General features: G+C 40.0%; 1 protein-coding gene across 1 annotated transcript in view; it reads left to right on the forward strand.

Annotated features, from left to right (window-relative positions):
- Positions 1 to 1,016: 1,016 nt before the first annotated feature.
- The window catches only part of LOC131202154 (V-type proton ATPase subunit S1-like), a 47,244-nt gene continuing 24,323 nt past the window's right edge, over positions 1,017 to 23,937 (forward strand). Inside the window, exons 1-4 of the mRNA XM_058190827.1 lie at positions 1,017 to 1,142; positions 8,942 to 9,135; positions 10,827 to 10,867; positions 13,093 to 13,178. Of these exons, the coding sequence (XP_058046810.1) occupies positions 1,137 to 1,142; positions 8,942 to 9,135; positions 10,827 to 10,867; positions 13,093 to 13,178 (327 nt within the window). The 5' untranslated portion in view covers positions 1,017 to 1,136. The remainder of the gene's footprint in view (positions 1,143 to 8,941; positions 9,136 to 10,826; positions 10,868 to 13,092; positions 13,179 to 23,937) is intronic.

A 23,937-nucleotide genomic window follows, 5' to 3' on the forward strand; every position in this document is an offset into this window, starting at 1 on the left:
ACACAAATTGGATATACCTAAACCAATATCATGATGTCACTGAAGCAAGTTGACTATTGTATTGGCATCATTATTCCCAGTTTGTCATTTTGACATCACAGTTTGTAAATGATGATTGTGGAAGCACATTACTCAATTACTTTACAGTGACATTGCTCTGAGTATAAAAATGAATGAGGGGCTTCATATATGCCACCTTGAATCCTTGGAATAAAGGCAGCACAATGTAAGAATTATCAATTAATTATTTAGGCTGAGCCCTAAAAAATGAAAAATAACAATCAAAGATTTATGTCTGAGTTTCAGACATAAATGATGGACATATGATGGATTTTTAACATAACCTCTCAAGGCAGCTTGAACTGTAGGTAGCCTGCTTTTCCCTAGAAAGTAGCTGCTATGCAATCATTTGTTCCTATCATTTTTTTCATAACTCAATTTCTTTTTTAGATCTCTCCATGGCTTGGCAAAGACTTTACACGAAGGACATATTATGTCGAGGGACAAGTTATATTTATTACTGAAAGATACAGTTCTGGGTCCAGAGCCCAAAAATATTGTCTTGTTTCTTCAAGATACAGTACGTATGGCTCTGCTTATGTATATTAGAGCTTGTATAGAATACAACAACATGGCATGTCTCTAATAATCTCTACCATCTCTCTATTTTTCAGCTTAGCATGGAATACTTCACACGATACAACTTCGGAAATGAGTCACCATTTCACAATGTTCAGGCAAGTATAATTATTCCATCTGGCATTTCCCAACAGTTTTAAGAAATAAAACCAAATAGGCATGCTTAAAAGAAATGGCAGAAAGATCTTTTTAATTCCAGAAACAGGTTCTTTCAAACTTGAAAGCTCTTTCAAACTTGATAAGGATAAACTTCTGTAATTTCCTTTATCGTATATGGAAGAACATTTGAAGTTATTCAGAATTTATAGTTTCATTCTACCTGTTGGTCCCAGGAATGGAAATTAGGGGTCAACCAGGGCTGGGCTGCTGGGGGTTTGCAGGGATTCAGGACAACGTCTAGCTGAGATTCTGTGCAGTTTGGAGAACACCCAAATCTCACTCCTGGCTGGCCCCTACCGTCCCTCCCCTCCCAGGAATCCCCACGTGACCCATTTTGGATGCAGGTAAGTTCAAGGCATGCGCAGAGGCTTGGGGAGGTGAAAAATGGGCCTACCACATGGACATGGACAGGTTGCTGGGTAGGTTGAACGCCACCACGTGTTTACTGGACCCGTGCCCCTCCTGGTTGGTACTGGCCACTCAGGAGGTGACACGAGGCTGGCTCCAGGAGATTACGAATGCTTCTTTGGTGGAGGGAGTCTTTCCGGCCGCCTTGAAAGAGGCGGTGGTGAGGCCCCTCCTCAAGAAGTCTTCCCTGGACCCAGCTGTTTTAGGTAATTATCCAGTCTCCAACCTTCGTTTCGCGGCGAAGGTTGTAGAGAGTGTGGTGGCATGTCAATTACCCCAGTACCTGGATGAAACTGTCTATCTAGACCCGTTCCAGTCCGGCTTCCGGCCCGGATACAGCACTGAGACGGCTTTGGTCGCGTTGGTGGATGATCTCTGGAGGGCCAGGGATAGGGGTTATTCCTCTGCCTTGGTCCTATTAGACCTCTCAGCGGCTTTTAATACCATCGACCATGGTATCCTGCTGCACCGGTTGGAGGGATTGGGGGTGGGAGGTACCATTTTTCGGTGGTTCTCCTCCTATCTCTCAGATCGGTCGCAGACGGTGTTGACAGGGGGGCAGAGGTCGACCCTGAGGCGCGTCACTTGTGGGGTGCCGCAGGGGTCGATTATCTCGTCCCTTCTGTTCAACATCTATATGAATAGATGTTGAACATCTATACCGCTGGGTGAGATCATCAGTGGTTTCAGTGTGAGGTACCAGCTGTACGCTGATGACACCCAGCTGTACTTTTCCACACCGGACCACCCCAACGAAGCTATCGAAGTGTTGTCCCGGTGTCTGGAGGCCGTACGGGTCTGGATGGGGAGAAACAGGCTCAAGCTCAATCCCTCCAAGACAGAGTGGTTGTGGATGCCGGCATCCCGGTACAGTCAGCTGCAGCCGCGGCTGACTGTTGGGGGCGAGTCATTGGCCCCGATGGAGAGGGTGCGCAACTTGGGCATCCTCCTGGATGAACGGCTGTCCTTGGAAGGTCATTTGGCGGCCGTCTCCAGAAGGGCTTTTTACCAGGTTCGCCTGGTTCGCCAGTTGCGCCCCTTTCTAGACCGGGATGCCCTATGCACAGTCACTCACGCTCTCGTGACGTCTCGTCTGGACTACTGCAATGCTCTCTACATGGGGCTCCCCTTGAGGAGCACCCGGAGGCTCCAATTAGTTCAGAATGCGGCTGCGCGGGTGATAGAGGGAGCCCCTCGTGGCTCCCATGTGACACCTCTCCTGCGCAGACTGCACTGGCTACCTGTGGTCTTCTGGGTGCGCTTCAAGGTTTTGGTGACTATCTTCAAAGCGCTCCATGGCATAGGGCCGGGATATTTACGGGACCGCCTGCTGCTACCGGATACCTCTCACCGACCCGTGCGCTCTCACAGAGAGGGACTCCTCAGGGTGCCGTCAGCCAAACAGTGCCGGCTGGCGACACCCAGGGGAAGGGCCTTCTCTGTGGGGGCTCCCACCCACTGGAACGAGCTTCCCCCAGGACTTCGCCAACTTCCTGACCTCTGAACCTTTCGCCGCGAGCTTAAGACACATCTATTTATTTACGCAGGACTGGACTAGATTTTAAATTCGAATTGGTTTTAATGGGGATTTTATTATTTTATTATCATCATTTTAATTATTCGACCAATTATAATAAGTTTTTTAATGGATGTTTTTATTTGTATTTATATGTATATTTTTATCTGGTTGTTAACCGCCCTGAGTCCCTAGGGAGATAGGGCGGTATAAAAATACGAAAAATAAATAAATAAATAAATAAATAAATAAATAAATAAATAAATAAATACCAGAAGTTCAGGGAGGGCCTCCAGAGTCTGGGGAGGCTGTTTTCGCCCTCTCTGAGGCTTGAGGAAAGCCTCCAGAGCACACACACCCCACCGTGATGCAGGAGGCCGACTAGGCCACGCCCACCATGGCCACACCCACCAAGCAACTGGGAAGAGAACCCCTTGCTAAAATTTTTGAAGCCCACCCTGGGGTCAACCCATTCTCAGTTCCTTGGTGATTTTCTCAAAGTCCAATTATGAATACAAGTCAAAATACAACCCTACAATGCTTTTAGAAGTTGTTTTCTGAAGATGGTTCTTTCAAATGTAAGAAGTTCTTTTTCCTGGTAAATTTATTCCTCCAAGTTCTTTTTATACATATATATTAAAATTTCAGAGAACATTTTCCATTTTGATTCTTTAAAAAGGAAGTCTATATTTGAGTACTCTTGATTAATATTAATTATTGATGAATCTTAATCTCTCCTATTATAACATGGCGGGCCAGATAAAGATCCTAAGAATACTGTTCCTGCAAAATTTTTGAGTGCTTGGTTCCAGAAGCATGCAGTTACATATGTTGTGATATGGATACTCATGGAAGTTAGGAATGTCTTATCTGATTAGGTAGGAGTATATTAAGCCCTCTGATGCACAATTTCTACCCTATTTACACTATTCATTAACATTAGCAATATTTAGTGATAGCTTATTTTAATGGCTAATTGGGGAAAGGAGATATGCATGATTTATGTCCATTAAGCTGGAGAGTACCTGCCCACAATGTTTGATGTCACTTACATAATTACATGCTTGTGCCAATGAGGTAAGCAGAATTATTTACATAATACTTTCATTGTGCAAATGAAGTTAATCAAAACAGAAAAAGGACCAATTCAATGCTAATTCAATTCTACGGAAATCCTGTAAACTGAGGTTTCACAGTTATTATGTCAGGAGTATGGGGCAGCCTACATAATACAAAGAAAAGAATGCATTTTTTTTTGCATATGTAAACACTGGCTTTAAAAACATCACTAATGTTGTCAGACATTAGATTTATGTAGGAACATTCATAAGGCTGAGGATCAGTAGCTGTTTATGCAGCTATTCTTGCACTGACTTTGATTTCTTTTTCAAAACAATTGGATATTAAAATTGAATAGCATCTATCTGTATTGTTCTCCATTAATCAGTCAACAATACTTTTCCCCTTTGAATATTCTTTTTTTAATAAGAAGATATATTACAGTATCAAAGCAATTTATTAAATTACAATCACTGTATGCTAAATACTTCAGAATTGTAGATGGATTCAGGGACAGTGGTAAATCCCATGATTGACCCTACCATTTGGCAGTTGTCTTATACAGCTGATCCGGAGAAGTGACAGCTGAATTTTGGAGAACATTTTTTTTTTTGGTCATAAAGTAGGTGAAGGCCCTGTCCCAATGACAATATTGAAGAAAGATTCATATACGTTTTCCTATTCACTTTATGAAAGGAGAGGACAAAGTCTCTATGGACGCATTACTCATTTGTTTGCTATTTTTACCTGGAAGCAATAATTATGAAAAGGAGGAGATATTGCTAGTTTTTCTCTTGCCCATGTCCATGGTGACCACTGCTCTTGCCTGCACACCACTTGGTAGTTTATAGATGGCAAACAAATGGATGAAATAAGTTATTAAAAATAAGTGACAAGCGGTAAGCCATTGAAGCATGTATCTATCTGTATAGGTCATTGCATTTTGCCTATGCCAAAGGTGTAATGTCCTAACTCTGGCCTTATATAGTAATTGATTTTGTTCAAAAGAAAATATATATTTGGGTAATATTTTTAATCCATTCAGTTACATAATTTCCCCTGAAGTTGAATAAAGAGATTTGTACAAAAATATGTTATCGTTTAAGAATCAGATAGTAAATAGATGAAATTAATATATATATATATATATATATATATATATATATATATATATATATATATATATATATATATATATATATATATATATATATATATATATATATATATATATATATATATATATAAATCAAATATTTGAGAACAGTAGCAATACTAATTATCATCTGGTTTATCAAGAGGATGCTCTCAACAGCTATTGCCTAAGAGAGAACAGATGGTTTTTAGATTTACTTTTAGCAAATGATGTTAATGACTGTGTGTTCTAGAAAATGTATCTCAAATGATTTAATTGGCTTCCCTTTGGGTAGAAATAAGAGTCATTAATGTAGCACTGAATGTATAAGTTGGCCCAAGAATTGATAAATGTTCTTATTAGCATCTAAACATTTGCTTGCTAAATTTGATTAAACCCATATGATCATTATCATAGGCTTAAGATACAGAAGGATCTTGACAAACTTGAACATTGGGCGCTATCTAACAAAATGAAATTCAGTGGTGAAAAAAGTAAGGTTCTACATTTAGGCAAGAAAAAGAAAATGCACAGGTACAGTATATGTAGTACCTTGCTCAATAGTGGTGACTGTGAGAGGGATCTTGGAGTCCTAGTGGACAATCATTTAACTATGAGCCAGCAGTGTGCTGCAGCTGCCAAAAAAGCCAACACAGTTCTAGGATGCATATACAGAGGGATAGAATCAAGATCACGTGAAGTGTTAATACTACTTTATAATGCCTTGGTAAGGCCACACTTGGAATACTGCATCCAATTTTGGTCACCACAATGTAAAAAAGATGTTGAGACTCTAGAAAGAGTGCAGAGAAGAGCAACACAGATGATTAGGGGACTCGAGGATAAAGCATATAAAGAACGGTTGCTAGAACTGGATATGTCTAGTCTTATGAAAAGAAGGACTGGGGTGACATGATAGCAGTGTTCCAATATCTCAGGGGTTGCCAGAAAAAAGAGGGAATCAAACTATTCTCCAAAGCACCTGAGGGTAGGACAAGAAGCAATGGGTGGAACAACTTTCCTCCTGAAGTTGTAAATGCTCCAAAACTGGAAGTTTTTAAGAAGAGATTTGATAACCATTTGTCTGAAGTGGTGTAGGGTTTCCTGCCTCAGCAGGGGGTTGGACTAGAAGACCTCCAAGGTCCCTTCAATTCTGTTATTCTGTTCTGTTCTGTTATTATGACGTAGATAGGCAGGTTGATTCATATTTTCTCTGCTGAATTTTAACAAGAGAGTTAACACAACTCTTGTTTTCCAAGTGGTAGGGGAAAACCAAAAAACCTTGGAGTAGCTTGTCAGAGCTGAAAAAAAAATACAGTAAAGCAACAAGAGGAAGCTACCATTAAAATCTAGCAGAGGGTTAGAATAAATCAGCATTCAACGAGTCAGTTCACTTTTAAAAATAAGAATCAAATTAAAAGAAAAAATACCTCAAAAAGTGCAGTTGAAAGCCAATATTTGTTTAAAAATAGAAACAGCTGAGAGGAAAGATGGAGACTGGGACTCTCTGATTGCCACACCAGGAATTACAACCTCAAAGATTCCTCTTCTCAGGAGTGCCCACAGTTGTCAAAGAGTTGTCTTGGGTCATTCCTAGATGCTCCCATTTGATTTAGGGAACCCACTTTGGCACCAAAACCAGCTGTTCATCGGCAGGAGAAGCAAATCCCTCCCACTGCTCAGCATGGTATCTTGGAGGGAACATTTCTGCTGATTTAAATAAAATAAACTCTCATTTTTCCATAATGAAATTAATCCAAATTTTTGACTTGCACAGAACTGATTTCATTTTGGAAAGAAGCAATTCAGCAGAGATGCCTTTTTGAGGCCAATGTTTGGCAAAATCATAAGTAAAAATGAACTTTTTCTAATTCATTCTCCTATTTTCCCCACAATAATAATTCTGTGAGGTGGGTTGGACTGAGAGTGACTGACCCCAAGTCACCAATCTGGCTTTCATGCTTTTGGCTAACATTTTCTTTCCTGTCTCCTTAAGAAGAATAGCAATAGCAATAGCTTTTAGATTTACCGTATTTTTTGGAGTATAAGACGCACCTGACTATAAGATGCATCTTAGTTTTTGGGGAGGAAAATAGGAAAGAAAAATCTGCCTACCAGTTATTCATCTGGCTAGCGGCCTGAGTTTTATCAGCTTCAGCACATTCGTTTGCTGGTTTTGAGCATGCGTGTGCACTTTTTATTCCCTACTTGGGGATAAAAAACAGCTGCTAAAGCACAACTGATCTTTGGAGAGAGAAGCAATGAGAAAAGTAGGACAAGCATGGAGATCGCTTCACTTGCTAGTGCCTTGTTAGGGCTGAAAAAAAGCTTCTAAAGCACAGCTGAGTCAGAGGGAGCAGGCAAAGCCCAGAAGATTGCTTCTCTGAAAAAAAAGCTTCTAAAAAACAGCTGAGAGTCAGAGGGAGCAGGAAAAGCACAGAAGATCACTTCAAAAAAGCTACATTTGGAGTATAAGATGCACCCAAATTTCAGCCTCTTTTAGGGGAGGGGGAAAGTGTGTCTTATACTCTGAAAAATATGGTATATACCATTTCATAGTGCTTTACAGCCCTCTCTCTTTTACAGTGTCAGCTAGTGGCGAAATCCAAATTATTTTACTACCAGTTCTATGGGTGTGGTTTTGGTGCGCTTGGCAGGGGAAGGATAGTGCAAAATCTCCATTCCCACCCCACTCCAGGGGAAGGATACTGCTGAATCCCCATTCCCTCCTCACTCCTGGAGGAAGGATATTGCAAAATCTCCATTCCCACCCCACCCTGGGGACAGCCAGAAGTGGTATTTGCCAGTTCTCCAAACTACTCAAAATTTCCACTACTGGTTCTCCAGAACCTGTCAGAATCTGCTGGATTTCACTTCTGGTGTCAGCATATTGTTCCCAAAAGTCTGGGTCATTTTACTGACCTCGGAAGGATGGAAGGCTGAGTCAACCTTGAGCTGGTCAGGTTTGAACATTTCATTTCAGGGATGTATGAAAAAATATTACCATTCACATATGTGAACTGTTCACTCAGTGTTACAGTTTGGTCATCAAGTATGAGTATGGCCATGAATTTACTGGCAGACCATTAGCAACTCTCAAAAGATCCCATCTGTTACCATATTAACATAACATAACATAACATAACATCAGAGTTGGAAGGGACATTGGAGGCCTTCTAGTCCAACCCCCTGCCCAGGCAGGAAACCCTACACCATCTCAGTCAGATGGTTATCCAACATTTTCTTAAAAATTTCCAGTGTTGGAGCGTTCACAACTTCTGCAGGCAAGTCGTTCCACTTATTAATTGTTCTAACTGTCAGGAAATTTCTCCTTAGTTCTAAGTTGCTTCTCTCCTTGATCAGTTTCCACCCATTGCTTCTTGTTCTACCCTCAGGTGCTTTGGAGAACAGCCCGACTCCCTCTTCTTTGTGGCAACCCCTGAGATATTGGAACACAGCTATCATGTCTCCCCTAGTCCTTCTTTTTGTTAAACTAGACATGCCCAGTTCCTGCAACCGTTCTTCATATGTTTTATCCTCCAGTCCCCTAATCATCTTTGTTGCTCTTCTCTGCACTCTTTCTAGAGTCTCAACATCTTTTTTACATCGTGGCGACCAAAACTGGATGCAATATTCCAAGTGTGGCCTTACCAAGGCATTATAAAGTGGTACTAACACTTCACGTGATCTTGATTCAATCCCTCTGTTTAAATGTCAGTGCTTTTTACTTCTTGGTAGGTTTGTTGCAAAACAGCCAGTTTCATACCTATTTATTTCCAAAACTGTCGGACGTTATCAATATTGAACTTTTTCCTTGTTGTTTTCCACAAGGTGATTTTCATTACTGGGTTATTTGTGTAATGAAATTGCTTGTCAAATGCTTATTGAAGGTAATAGAATTTATTTTGCATAATGGAAACTATAAAAGACTGTAATCAAAGCTGATCAGAGTATAAAAAGCAATCACCCCCTTAAGGTCTTTAATTATCTACCTCATAATTAACTTCTATTTGTATTTACTGCAGGAGCTTCTTGAGACTTCATCATCTTCATTGGTTTTGCCAGCAGTTGACTGTCATGCTGTCAGTCATTTTTCAGGCCACCTCCAGAAGACTCTGAACTGGAACTTGGTAAATGTAGACAGCCCTGACATAACAAAGCTAAGAGTGAATATCTCCAAACCCAATTTATTTGAGATAAACCTACCACCAATCAGAAGGTATGAACTCTCATAAGGACTAGGCCTTGCATGCTTCCATAAAGCAGCTGAGAACTTTCTTAAATAGTAGATCTAATGTAAGAATAATGTAAATTGAAAAGGAGTTATAAGCTATAATCAGCAATGCATTTTCCCTAGATACAGGAAGATCCAACAGCCAAAGATTCTCCTATCTTATTTTGAGATGCACACAAGTCCTTCCAAATTTTAAAAGAATACATAGACGGAATCATGGGAGCAAACTTGTAAAGTATCAGAAGAGAGCATTCCGCTTCCCAAAAGTGAGGAATATAATCATAGTGAAAGTAGGTTTCCTTGGTACAGGTAGTCCATGACTTAAAACAGTTCACTTAGTGACAGATCAAAGGTACAATGGCACTGAAGAAAGTGACTTATGACCATTTTTCACACTCATGACCATTGTAACATTCCCATGGTCATGTGATTTACATTTGGATGCTTGACAACTTACCTACATTTGTGATGGTTATAGTTTCCCATGGTCATGTGAACATCTTTTGCAGCCTTCTAACAAGCAAAGTCAATGGGGAAACCAGATTCACTTAACAACTCATTTAATAACTGCTGTGATTCACTTAAAAATGTGGCAAAAAAGTCATAAAATGGGGCAAAACTCATTTAACAAATGTCTCGCTTAGCAATATAAATTTTGGGCTCAATTGTGGTTGTAAGTTGAGGACTACTTGTACATGAAATCCTAACATATCTGGAAAGAACCAACTTGAAAAAAAAAGCTCCAGATTTTATGCTTACACTGAAAAATCCTGAAATGGTTTATGGAGGATACATTGGACACATTGAATGGATCTATTTATCTCAAATAGAAATTTCTTTCTCATTTGGTTTCTTTTTTGCCATGATCTCTCATTTTAGGCTGTTTTATAGGTGTTGTCAGCAATCCTATTAGGTAAAAATCATTCAGCTGAAGCCTAAGTTATTAAGACTGGCAAAAACCTGATTATCTGTCTTATTCAATATAAACTGTTCTGCTGTCAGTTTATTTTTAACCAGTTTTCCTTTTCTTTCTGAAAGAACAAATTATTGCCCAAACATTTGATCCCTTAGGGAGGAAATGATCGTAAATAAAAACCGCAGACTAGACAGGGCATGTTTACCTGGGTGCATTTCTATCATATTGTTGTTGTTGCTGTTATTGTAGTCATTGTCATCATCATCATCATATCATTTTGAAATATTATCCGTCAGGTGAAAAGTTAACTTACTCTTATCTTTATGCTACTTTGTGGGGCTAATTATTCTCCATTTTGCAGACTCAACGCAAGTCCCTAGAATACATAAGCCACCATATGACATTTTAAATGATACTAAAGTTGTTTTAATATTACACAAAGCAGGCCTAGCTTCTGAGGCATATTAAAAATTGTGCTTAGTATTTATATTTATAACCGTCAGCACTTTCTACCCAAAATAATGTTCCTTTAATGGATTTCCTATTTATTTCAGGACTATATCATTTATCAAAACATTCACTGATAATGATAAATACAACACGATATCTTTGCTACAATATTTCAATATGAAACCATATGTTTTATGTTTCTTCTTGAAAATACATTAAATAACTTTTAAAGTGAAATGTTTTTTAAATGCAAAATGTTTACCTTTTATTTGCAATATTTTCATTTTCCTTTCAATATTTTTTCATGCAGAAAAGATGAACTTCCCACTCAAAACAAGCTCATGGAAAATGGTAGGTGATTAAATAAACTTACCTACAAAGAATAAATGAGAAAGAACTTTGGCAAGGTATGAGATGATCAGTAAATATAAAAGGAAAAATAGCTGTTTGTTGTGCTGGCTAAGGATATTTTGGGGTTTTTTTAATTTTAATTTACATATTTGTGTTATACCTGCCTAACTGCTCTCTGAAAAGAAAGCTAATAAAATGTAAGAACAACAGCAGAATATAAAAGGTAAAGCTACAAATCAAAACCAACAATGGATATCATATGCAAGGTTTCCATTATGGGATTTCAGCTTGCATATAAATTAATCTCCCTTCTTTTGATTCAAGTTACACTGCTTTATTTGAGAGCTTTGCCCAATCTTTTGGTAAATCAGCAAATTTACCAAAGTTGATAGCCCTTCTTTCCAAGAACAAGTACGAAGAATAACAGCTTTACTGGGGTTTGCAATCGTATAGTGACCATAGGTCATTTGAAGTTATAGTGGCATTGAAAAAAGTGACCTACAATTTGTCCTTGCATTTAGAACCATCATAACATCTCCACAGTCACATGATCAAAGTGCCTCAGGTTGGTATTTATGACACTAGCAGCATCCCAGGGTCATGTGATTGCCATTTGCAGCTGGTTTCCAACTAGCAAAATCAACAGGAAAAGAATTTGCTTAACAATTGCATGGTTCCCTTAACTGCAGTGATTTGCTTAACAGCCATTGGGGGGGAAAAAAGGATGTAAAATAGGGCATGTAACAACTGCTCTGCTTATCAACACAAATCCTGATCCCAGTAGTGGTCATAAGTCAACAACTACTTGTAATAGATACAGTTGACATTTAAGAAGATCTTGAAGCCTTTAACAAGCAGGGAGAGGTTTTTGTTTCTGTTTTCCTGGACTTTAGAAATATCCATTGTCTTTTGGAATATATTTTAAGCCTATTTGGGCCACATTCAACAATGCTCGTATATTCCCTAACTCAAAATGGCAGGAAATGACTGTGCTAATTTTCAGCTGTTTTGGTCACAGTGAACTCTGGAACTAGAAAGATGTAACAGTAGGTTGTGTAGTCTCGTGTACAATACAGTTTTCTGTGTATACTGCATATGTCTGTGGTATTGCGATGAAATGTGCACCTGTAGCAGCAAAGGGGGAGAATTTTGCTAACTCAGAACTTTCCCAGAAGAAGACCTGGTCAAAAGTCTATAACAGTCCTGAGCTGGAAGACATGAGGTGGTGGATGGGGAGGTTCATGATAACTATTCCCTAGAATCTCTTAGGACAGGGGTCTCCAACCTTGGCAACTTTAAGACTTGTGGTCTTCAACTCTCAGAGTTCCTCAGCCAGCTTTGCTGGCTGAGGGACTCTGGGAGTTGAAGTCCACAAGTCTTAAAGGGACCAAGGTTGGAGACCCCTGTCTTAGGATATACATATAGTAGCTTAGTTATAGCTTTAATTTGTAAGCAAAGAAAATATTGGACTTTATTGGATCTCACTGTCTCATATGTGGGCCTGAGCCTGGCAGGTATGTACAAATAATCCTCGACAAAGACTGGTCACTCCTCAATGATTTGAAATTATGATGGACCTCCCTGAAGTTCCAATGGACACCACTGCCACCACTTCATGGACATGTGACTGCATTTCAGCTGCTCAGTGACTTGCATTGACGGCTGTTTGCAGTGTTCCACGGTCATTTGACTGCGTTTTTGTAATTGTTTTGCCAAAAATCAGTGCTTCCTTGTTTTGGCAAAACTTGCCCATAACGATCCTTTGGCTGACTTAACTACTGCTGTGTTTGCTTAATAACTGTGGTGATTGCTTTATGACCATCACATAAAAAGATTGTAAAATTGGGACAGTCTTGGGGGTGACTAGAGTTATAACTTACGGCCATGTAATGACTTACGGCCATGATGGGCAGACTCTGTTATGGCCATAACTTGAAGACTACCTATCATTTCCAATAATTTTCTTTGAAGCTCTTTGATAGTCCTGTTAGACTTATCTCGAATTATTTCCACAATGCTTAATCTTTGGAATGATTTCTTGCATCTGATGATATGCAAAAAGTTTTAAGGCAAGCCAATGTTTCTCCCCTGTATTGCTAAATTTCTATTTAACTATGTAAAAATGAACTTTTGGAGATTAATAGTAAGGGTACATATTTAACTATATTCCCAAATATGAATTTAATAGCATTAATAAACTACTATAACATTGTTCTGTTTTACAGATGAAATAATTGGAAGGTTTCTCAGATCTTTGCAGCTACAAGGAATTCCATTTTTAGCCATTTATACAGCCAAGCAACCATCACAGGTCAGTACTTCTCAAAAACCTGAAATATAAAATGCTGCAATTTAATTCATTTGCCCATTAGTGATTAGTAGTGTTGAACATAACTGCAGTTAATAATCCCAGTGATTCCTGTGGAAGGAGAATTTTAAAAACCAAGATGGTGGTCATGATCATATAATCAAAACCCCTCCCCTTTTTTATATTGTTAATCATGTGACCAATGTAAAGAGACAGAGACCTCAAATCCTGAAGAAGTTTCTGATTACTTTAAATCAGGGGTAGTCAACCTTTTTATACCTACTGCCCAGTTTTGTATCTCTGTTAGTAGTAAAATTTTCTAACTGCCCACCGGTTCCAGAGTAATGGTGATTTATAAAGTGCATCATCATCTGCGCATGCCTCTCACGCATCGTGGATTGGGTTGGGGGGGCACTGGCTACCAGCTCTGCTTGTCTGTTACAGCTGGGTGGTGTGAGGGGAGATGCGTGAGCTATTCTGGGAAGAGGCTTTTTTGTGGGCGGTAGGGGTTTTGTCCGATACGGAAGCACTTTCCTTTTTTTAAATTTAATTGACTTTTTAAAAAAAATTCATAGCATTATTTAAAAACATTTTCATTAGGTTTTCATAAAATTCCTTTTTAAATTGTCCTTTTTGTGACAATTTAAAATTCTGAAAATATACTATTTGTATCGCCCGCGCATAAGTTTAGTTCATGTTACGTAAGTGAAACTAAATGGCGCTAGAGTGCGATCGCAAACAAAAGAGCCTCGTCCCAGAATAGCTCACGCATCTCCCCTCACACCACCCAGCTGTAACAGACAAGCAGAGCTGGTAGCCAGTGCCCCCCCAACCCAATCCACGATGCGTGAGAGGCATGCGCAGATGATGATGCACTTTATAAATCACCATTACTCTGGAACCGGTGGGCAGTTAGAAAATTTTACTACTAACAGAGATACAAAACTGGGCAGTAGGTATAAAAAGGTTGACTACCCCTGATTTAAAGTAATCAGAAACTTCTTCAGGATTTGAGGTCTCTGTCTCTTTACATTGGTCACATGATTAACAATATAAAAAAGGGGAGGGGTTTTGATTATATGATCATGACCACCATCTTGGTTTTTAAAATTCTCCTTCCACAGGAATCACTGGGATTATTAACTGCAGTTATTTTCGCACAATCATGATTGGATATCAACACTACTAATCACTAATGGGCAAATGAATTAATAATCATGAAAGCTGGAATGCCCACTAGTGGGCAGTAGGGACCAGGTTGACTACCACTGCTTTAAATGAAGACTGGGTGACACAACGAAATCACTATATATGTCAGGCTGCCTCTGATTATAACTAGGAAAGAATACACCTTGACTTCATTTGAAAATAAAGAAAAGTACTTTTACTAATTACATCTGGATAGCAGCAGGGTCTAAGTTGAATCTGAGACAGAATATGGCTGACAATCTGTATCACCCTATTCCTCCCTCCTCGTTCCCAAAAGGTAATCAGGTCTGGTCCAATGCCAGCTTCTTCCCGGGGTCCCGGGGTAATCTTCTTCCGCAGGTCTCTGGTTGTCAATCAAATCAGGAATGCAATGTCCGTTAGCGTTCGCGCTCAAACATTCCTTTTGAATTCAAACATTAATCTCTCCTCCCACCTTAATTATGTCAGACCGACACTCTTAAAGGCCCCTCTCTTCTTAACTTGAATCCAATAGCTATTTACATTAGAAATACAATCCCATTCTATCTAACAACTGAATATAAGGAGTACAAAGAGATACGAAGTTTGGAGCTTCACTCCAATCCAAGCTAGTCCATCACGGAGCATGCATTCATGCGAATGCGCCAAAAACCAGTCATCAGAGTTCAAAGCTTCCTTAAACAACTTAGTTAGTTCATCTGGTAGTGATGACTCGGTTTTGGTATGGCTTCGAGTTATAGCTGGAGCTGCTAACTGTTGAATGGGAAGTATTGGGCGAACCACCTCGGAGCGAGTACCATTGTATTGGGGCAAGCGTGAAAGAGCATCTGCCAAAAAGTTTTTCCCTCCAGGAATGTAATGTAAGGAGAAATTAAAGCGGTTAAAATATTGAGCCCATTGGGCTTGTTTAGGCGAAAGTTTTCTAGGAGTTTTAAGCGCTTCTAAATTTTTGTGATCAGTCCAAACTTCAAAAGGATGATTAGAACCCTCTAAGAATTGTCTCCATGTGCGAAGAGCCCAGTGGACTGCAAATGCTTCCTTTTCCCAAATAGCCCATCGTCTTTCAGTTTCAGTTAATTTCCGAGAAGTGAAAGCACAGGGCTGTAGTTTACCATCGGAATTGTTTTGGAGTAAAACGGCTCCGACTGCTACGTCACTAGCATCAGCTTGTACCACAAAAGGGACATCCATGTCGGGGTGTTTTAAAATAGGTTCAGCGGCAAACAGTCGTTTTAATTTCTCAAACGCTGCTTGACATTCCATTGTCCATTCAAGAGGTAATGATGGCTTGGGTTTTGTATCTCCTTTAGTTTTTAAAAGGTTGGTGATTGGCAAAGCAATTTGAGCAAAGGAAGGGATGAATTGACGATAAAAGTTCGCAAATCCCAAGAAACTTTGCAACTGTTTGCGTGTGCGTGGGGGGGCCCATTCTAAGACAGCTTTCACTTTCTCTGGGTCCATTTCTAGTCCATCCGCTGATATGCGGTATCCTAAGTAGTCTATTTTAGTTTGATGGAAATCACATTTGGATAATTTGCAGTAAAGTTCTGCAGATAATAACTTTTTAAGAACTGCTCTTACTAGTTTAATATGTTCTTCCATTGTTTCTGTATAGATAAGTACATCGCAAGGTAGACAAGAACTCCTTTAAACAAATGTTGGTGGAGTATTTCATTTATTAGTTGCATGAAAACTGCGGGCGTCCCCTGCAGTCCAAACGGCAAAACTCGAAACTGGAAACACCCTAGGGGGCAATTGAAAGCGGTTTTCCATTCATCCCCCTCTTTTATACGAACTCTGTAGTAAGCCTCTCGTAGGTCTAATTTGGTGAAAAATTTTCCTTTTGCTAGATGTGCTAACATATCTTTCATGAGCGGCATGGGGTATACGTTTTCGGCGCACACGGCGTTAAGATTTCTATAGTCAACTATAAGATGAAACGAGCCATCTTTCTTCTCCGGGAACATCATTGGTGCAGCCACACGAGGCCTAGCCGGTTGGATAAACCCCCGCTCTAAGTTTTTGTCTATGAATTTACGTAGCTCCCCCAATTCCTTTTGGGTCATGGGGTAAGCTTTTGGTTTTGGAAGCTTAACCCCTGGAAGGATGTCTATAGCACAGTCAATAGGCCTATGGGGAGGTAGAACATCTGATGCTTTCTCACTAAAGACTTCTCGCAAGTCCCAGTATTCCTTAGGTATCCTCTCCTCCCCGTCTATCCGTTCGATCATTGCCCCCATTGTATCTTGGAACAAGGCCACGGTAGATCCCTTCTTGGTTTCTCTTTTCTCCCCCTTTAGTGTCCTAGAGTGGAAACGTAAGACTCCCGTCCTCCAGTTAATATGGGGGTTCCACTTCCGCAGCCATGACAACCCTAGCAACAGAGGTTGGTCCATCCCTGGGGCTACTATGAAGTTTAGGATCTCTCGATGGTCTCCCATTATCATTTCTATGGGTTCTGTTACGAAATGGGCGGGTCCTCCCCCTGCCACAGAGCCATCCAACTGGGCAAATGCTATGGGCCTACTTAGGGTTCTCAGTTTTAGTTCCATCTTCTCTACTAGTTCGAGATTGATCATGCATCTAGTACATCCAGAATCTAGTAGTGCTAACATTTCCCCCTTATTACCCGAAGAGGATACATGCAGTTTGACTGGAATGTCCAAGGGACCCCGTGTCCAACTCACCAGAAGATCTTCATCGGACTCTGATGTGGTTTTGCTGTCATCAGTTTCGGTCGACGCTTCACACTCCTCCCTGATGGGCGTGGCCGTCTTGGCGACGCCCTCTCCCACTTTTGCCAGCTTTTGCGCCTTAGCAGCTGGTTTCACTGGTTCCTTTTCACCACCAGAGGTGGTCCTTGGCACCAGCTTCACCCGGCAGTCGGCTGCTCGGTGGCCTTCTTTTCCACATCTGTAGCACGCAGTCGAACGTTGTCTCCCACCCTCCGATGTCGGAGCGTTCCTAGAAGGGCCTCCAGGAGAATGGGCAGGGTACGACCTTCCAGTGCGCTGTCTTCTGCCACGATCTTTCACTAGTTCGATTTCCATCTCCGTTGCCAGGGTGTACCAGTCGTACAACGTGGTTGGAGAGGCCCGTGCCCGGCACAGTTCATAGAGATCTCCATTCAAACCATCTTTGTAAATGTCCACAAGGGTCCCCTCCGACCATCCTCTCATCAAGGGAACTAAATCACTGAGCTCCTGGCTGTAATCAGCCACCGGTCTCCTCCCTTGCCTGATGGTTTTCATCCGGCCTTTGGCCTTCTGCTCTGCCAGGAGGTCCTCGAACCTCCTCCTCAGTGCAGTCATAAAATGCTCGTAGTTTTGCAGTAAGGGGGAGTGGTTTGTATACAATGACACAAACCATGCAGCTGCTCTTCCTGTTATGTTGTGGGTCACAGCTCTAACTTGTGCCGCCTGTGACCAATAATCTTCCCCCCAGTCTATCATGTGGTCATTCACTATCGCCAGGAACAGTCCTAACTCCTTGGCATTCCCATCGAATTTCTCTGATATGGGGGGGATTTTTGGCTTTTTCCTTCCCCTGTGCAGCCTCACTTGGTCAGCAGGTGGCATGCGCCCTCCATCCAATTCAGCTGCCTCTGGGAAGGGGTTTTCTGGCTCTGAGCCTTCCGAAATCTCTACGCCCTGGGAAACTCCTCCATCGGGCCCCTTGGTAATTTCTTCCTCCTCTTCTCCCTCCCACCTGGAGGACTGAATAGAGGATTCATACCTTTGGCGAGCAGCTTGCCTTACTTTCACTTCACGAAATAGACGCAGTGCCTCTTCAAACTGGAGGCTGTCTCTGATTTTCTGCTCCTCAATCCATTCGGGAAAAGTGCGTAGTTTCCCCTTTCTCCTTGTAGTTACTCCAGAGGGAGGTTCCTTGAAGTCGGGTAGCCTCCTCTCTTCTTCCAACTGCAATTTCTCCAACTCAGGGTTAAAACTGACAGAAGAAATACCTCCGGTCGCCTCCCCCAATTCAGCAGCTGGCTTGCTTTCCATCAAATTTTTTCTGTCGACTCCATCAGTATTTTGGTTAAAATCCTGGTTGGTCGACATGCTGTGAGATTCAACTTACTGTCAGGCTGCCTCTGATTATAACTAGGAAAGAATACACCTTGACTTCATTTGAAAATAAAGAAAAGTACTTTTACTAATTACATCTGGATAGCAGCAGGGTTTAAGTTGAATCTGAGACAGAATATGGCTGACAATCTGTATCACCCTATTCCTCCCTCCTCTTTCCCAAAAGGTCATCAGGTCTGGTCCAATGCCAGCTTCTTCCCGGGGTCCCGTGGTAATCTTCTTCCGCAGGTCTCTGGTTGTCAATCAAATCAGGAATGCAATGTCCGTTAGCGTTCGCGCTCAAACATTCCTTTTGAATTCAAACATTAATCTCTCCTCCCACCTTAATTATGTCAGACCGACACTCTTAAAGGCCCCTCTCTTCTTAACTTGAATCCAATAGCTATTTACATTAGAAATACAATCCCATGCTATCTAACAACTGAAATACAATCCCATTCTATCTAACAACTGGAACTTCGTCACCTTCGACAGGATCTGAGTTTAGCATATAAAATCATCTGTTGTAATGTCCTTCCTGTCAATGACTTTTTTAGTTTCAATAACAATATCACAAGAGCTACCAACAGATATAAACTCAATGTCAACCGCTCCAGTTTAGATTGCAGAAAACACGATTTCTGTAACAGAATTGTATATGCTTGGAATGCATTACCTGACTCTGTGGTTTCTTCTCATAACCCCAAAGGCTTTACTCAAAAACTGTCCACGATTGACCTCACCACTTTCCTAAGAGGACTCTAAGGGGCATGCATAAGAGCACAAACGTGCCTACCGTTCCTGTCCTATTGTTTCTTCCCCTATGTATATATATGTTTATAGTACCTCGTTTCTCCTCATATATACGTTCATATATTATATAACCCTTTATGCAATGCTTGTATATATTGTTACGACAAATAAATAAATAAAATAAAATAAATAAATAAAATAAATAAAATAAAAACTGAATATAAGGAGTACAAAGAGATACGAAGTTTGGAGTGGAGGCTGACAATATATCACTAATGGGGACATGTTTTAGTGAATTACTTTTTGCTGTAATGTACTTGTTTTTCACATTCCACAAGAGAACTGTGATTAAAATGGTATTGATTTAAAACAAAGGTTTAAAGCTTCAGTATTTTATTGCTTAAAAATATTGCCCCTAGTATTAACAACCTGAAACTTGATGAACCCTATAAATGTGCCAGATTTCAAATCAATCTGATTAAAATGGCAACAGGTACAGCAAGTTCGGATTAGAGCATATAATATACTTCTGTCCAATAAAAACTATTAAAGTGTTTTATTAGGGATTACTGTTGATGAAATCCTAAATTGTGCTTCTGAAGTTATTATTTCTCCCTGATTAAAGCTTGCAGCAGTTTCATTCTAGGAGTAAAATATTGTTCTCTGAAGGTGCTATCTAGAGGCCTTTATGTGTAATATCTTCTGATACGGTTTAGGAATGTCTCCTAATGAAAATTATGTTAATGATAGCATAAATGAATGTTACGTTTGTGATAAAATGTGCAGTTGTGCCTCTTCTTTTTAATTCACCGCCATTTATAGTGAAGAGCTGAACTATATTGGCAATGAATCAAAAGTAGTCAAGGCAGGGGCCATGTACAGAAGGGGTGAGGCAAAGACAAGTGATGAAATACCCATTGTGACATTGTGATACAAACTTACATCATTTATATGTTTACATGCAACTTATACAAGTAGAAAAAGACAGTGATTTCATTGCAATGCAATAATGCACATTTTGGCATCAAAATATGTAGGAAGAGATGCCAAGGGGACGATGATTGTCTTGTGGACCACAGAACCCCAAGAGATTGATGCTAGTGGATGATGATAATGCTGCTATTCCTGCCTAAAAATAACTTGTGCAGACAAAGCTTTGTGTACCAGAACATGTCTGCTCTTTCAAACATAGGAATACTGTCTATTCTGTCTCTTTAATTGATTATTAATGTTGGGATGAAAGGATTGGTTTTGAGCTAAATCAAGGGTGTCAAACTCGCATCGTCACGGTGGCATCACGTGATGTATTGGGAATTTTTCCCTCTTTGCTAAACAAGGCGTGGACATGGCCATCATGTGACGCATCCAGCTCGCGGGCTGCGAGTTTGATAGCCCTGAGCTAAATGGTCACACCTGGGACACAGAGTTTAAATCTTTCTGTCAATTTCATTTCTGTTAGTTATTCTCCAGTTGTAGAGATTGAAAAACAAAACAAATGATAGAAAGAAAAGATAGAAACACTTCTTCATGTGTGTGTGTGTGTGTGTGTGTGTGTGTGTGTGTGTGTGAGTGAGAGAGAGAGAGAGAGAGAGAGAGAGAGAGATCTGAAATCAATTTTTGACTCCTGGAAATTGCCTGGACAAGTCCTTGAAGTTTTCTTGCAAAGATTGTTCAGAAGATTCTCTTCTTAGGACTGAGAAAGAGTACTAAGTCCAAGGTCACCCAACTGGTTTTGTTCCTAAGGCAAGACCAGAACTTCTGGTCTCCCGGGTTCTAGCTTAATCACTATACCAAATTAGTTCTCTTCATTTATGGGTCAGTTGCTCAAATGAATGCTTCTTATTTTAATATATGCAGTTCATTTTGATTCCTGTTGTAGAATTATTCTCTAGATATACCATATAAGGGCCTGAAAAAAGCTAGAAGAGCATTATATGTTGGATACAGAGATTAAAAAAACCTGTATTTCTTTAAGGGCCTCTGTGGCTCAGACTGGTAAGACAGTCTGTTATTAACAGCAGCTGCTTGCAATTACTGCAAGTTCAAGCCCCACCAGGCCCAAGGTTGACTCAGCCTTCCATCCTTTATAAGGTAGGTAAAATGAGGACCCAGATTGTTGGGGGCAATAAGTTGACTTTGTATATAATATACAAATGGATGAAGACTATTGCTTAACATAGTTAAGCTGCCCTGAGTCTTCAGAGAAGGGAGGGATATAAATGCAAATAAAAAAAAAGGCCACCTGTTGGTTGCCATTTATTCCTATTGATTAGTTTGAATCATATAATTTAAATGGAAGTGGCATTTTATTAAATGCCCATATAGTTATGTAACCGTGTCTCCGATTCATTCACATACAGGCTACTTTCTATTGGAAACTCACCAAACTGTAAAGAAAGGAGAAGAAACTATAATATATATCAGTCTTGCAAAAATTGAAGCAGGTACCACATTGCTTTTATTCACAGGATCAATGGGACTGTGATGTTTCTCATTTCCTATCACACTAACTCTCTTTTAGGATTGTCTGATATTTTTTAAATAAGTCTTTGTGTTTGCCACGCTTGCTCAAGATACAACTTCCTTGTATCCAATGAGGGCTGGGACAAGCAAATTCGTACCTCTTCATTTTGAAGCAGTGCCAGAAAGTTCACTGTTGTCTTTGCTCAACAGTTCAAGTCCTCAATTTAATTGCTATTCATCCCTTCCTTTAAACATTAACATTTGCATTTTCCCCTTGCAAACCTTAACTAGGTTTGGAACCTTTGGAAAGGGCTATCCTCTTGCTTTCACAGTACATTCCTAATGGAATATTTTTATCCTGTTTAGTGTGCTGAAAATCAGCATGCCTGATCAGGCAATGAATTATGGGTAAAAGAACTACTGCCAGTTCACCAAAGAAATAGAGGAACAGCCAGTTGAGAACACCCCAAATCTTTGTGGAAGCTGACAGACCAACATTCCCTGTTATTACACTTAATTTTTGTGCTTTCATCAGTGATTTTTCTGCTTCACACACACATCGCACAAAGCCACAGCAGGAAAAAACAAAGATGGAACAGTTGGCCTAATCTCATTTCTGTAGTAGCTCTAGCTCAGGAGTCTCCAACCTTGGTTCCGTTAAGACTTGTGGACTTCAACTCCCAGAGTTCCTCTTTGCTGGCTGAGGGACTCTGGGAGTTGAAGTCCACAAGTTTTAAAGGGACCAAGGTTGGAGACCCCTGCTATAGGGATTATCCACAGGTATGGTTTTTAAAAAGTAAAAATGGTATCAATAACCATGTGGATTAAGCTCTGCCTGATTTTTGTGTGCATCTTACACATAATAAACACTTTCAATCACACTATTGTAGCCACCATCTTGACATTTTCAGCCATATCTGGTTTGGGGTTAATGTGGCTGATTAAAAAAAAACATGCACTTTTAAAATTGTAATGCTCTTAAAAAGCTGATCTGTTGATCAACAAAAAATAGTAAAGGATACCAAAACAGGCATTTTTGGTACCTGTCACTATCTTGTTTAATCCATCCTACCAATGACTCAGCAACCAACTCAACAAGAAGATTTCTTCTAACAGTGTAGCTAATTTAGGAGTTCCAAAAGACAGCAGAGAAATAGAATTTAAACATCTTTTTTGACTAAAGGTACTCCATGTTTCTCATCTGTATTATGGTTGGAGAGATCAAGGACAAATGGAAATGGACATATATAAAGCTGTCAACCAACACAGCTGACAGGATGACAAAAAATGGGTTATATCTATTGAAACATTAGTTTGAGCTTTCAATTTTCTGTCTTTGTGAAACTTGAACCAACATAACATTGACTTAACTCTGGTCTTAGACTAGTAGATCATTTATTGTTGATTTTTAAGAATCATTACTGAATATTGTTAGTTCAATCCTGAGAAAGTGAAATGCCTTATGATAGAAGAAAAAAGAGAATTAAGGCTTTTAATGGAGTTTTGAAAAATGGGCTAATCTTCACATTTTGCTTTAACAAGATATGGAAACTGACAGGAGGCAAGTAATAAGATGAGGTAAGGGATCTTTTTACTGACAAGGTTACCTGGCTACTTTCAAATCAAGATAGATAGCTTTTAATTTCCTCCAATAGCTATATGGGAGATGGACTGCATCTAATTTGTTTAAATACTGGAAAGAAGATTGTTAATTTATTTCACAGTATAATATGGCCCTTTCCAAATGCTGACAGTAATTAACTAGGCAAACCTTCCCCAATCTTGTGCTTTCATAAGATGCACTCACAATGCATCTGGAAGGTAGGAAGTAAAAGAAAATCACGATGGATCCTGAAATCTTCAGAGTCACTGAATTATATCTTTTCCATTGGTGCATAATACTTGTGTAGATTTCAAAAGGACTGAAGTTCATTTGGGATCTGCATTCAGTGGTGTGGAATCAAAATAGCTGAGATTGGTCTGGCTTGTAAAGTAATTGTTGCAATTGACCAGGGTGATTAAAAAGCCTGGCCTGATGCAGACAGTTTGATTGCTATAGAGAGGAAGGATTTTAAACAGATACATTAAAGAAAAGGCAGGGAAGATTATTTTGCTTTATGCTTCTATTGTGTGATTCAGGCTGTTGTGATCAATGTGATCATCAATAGCCCCTTGGCATAGTTATTGAAATTTGAGCTATGTCATTTCACAATTAGTGTAAACCTTTCAAAGCAGGCTGGTAGTTCTCTTAATCATTCTCTCTGTCTTAAGTCTTCCTGTAAGTACAA

The sequence above is a fragment of the Ahaetulla prasina genome, chromosome 7, assembly GCF_028640845.1.
Source record: "Ahaetulla prasina isolate Xishuangbanna chromosome 7, ASM2864084v1, whole genome shotgun sequence".
Lineage (NCBI taxonomy): Eukaryota > Metazoa > Chordata > Lepidosauria > Squamata > Colubridae > Ahaetulla > Ahaetulla prasina.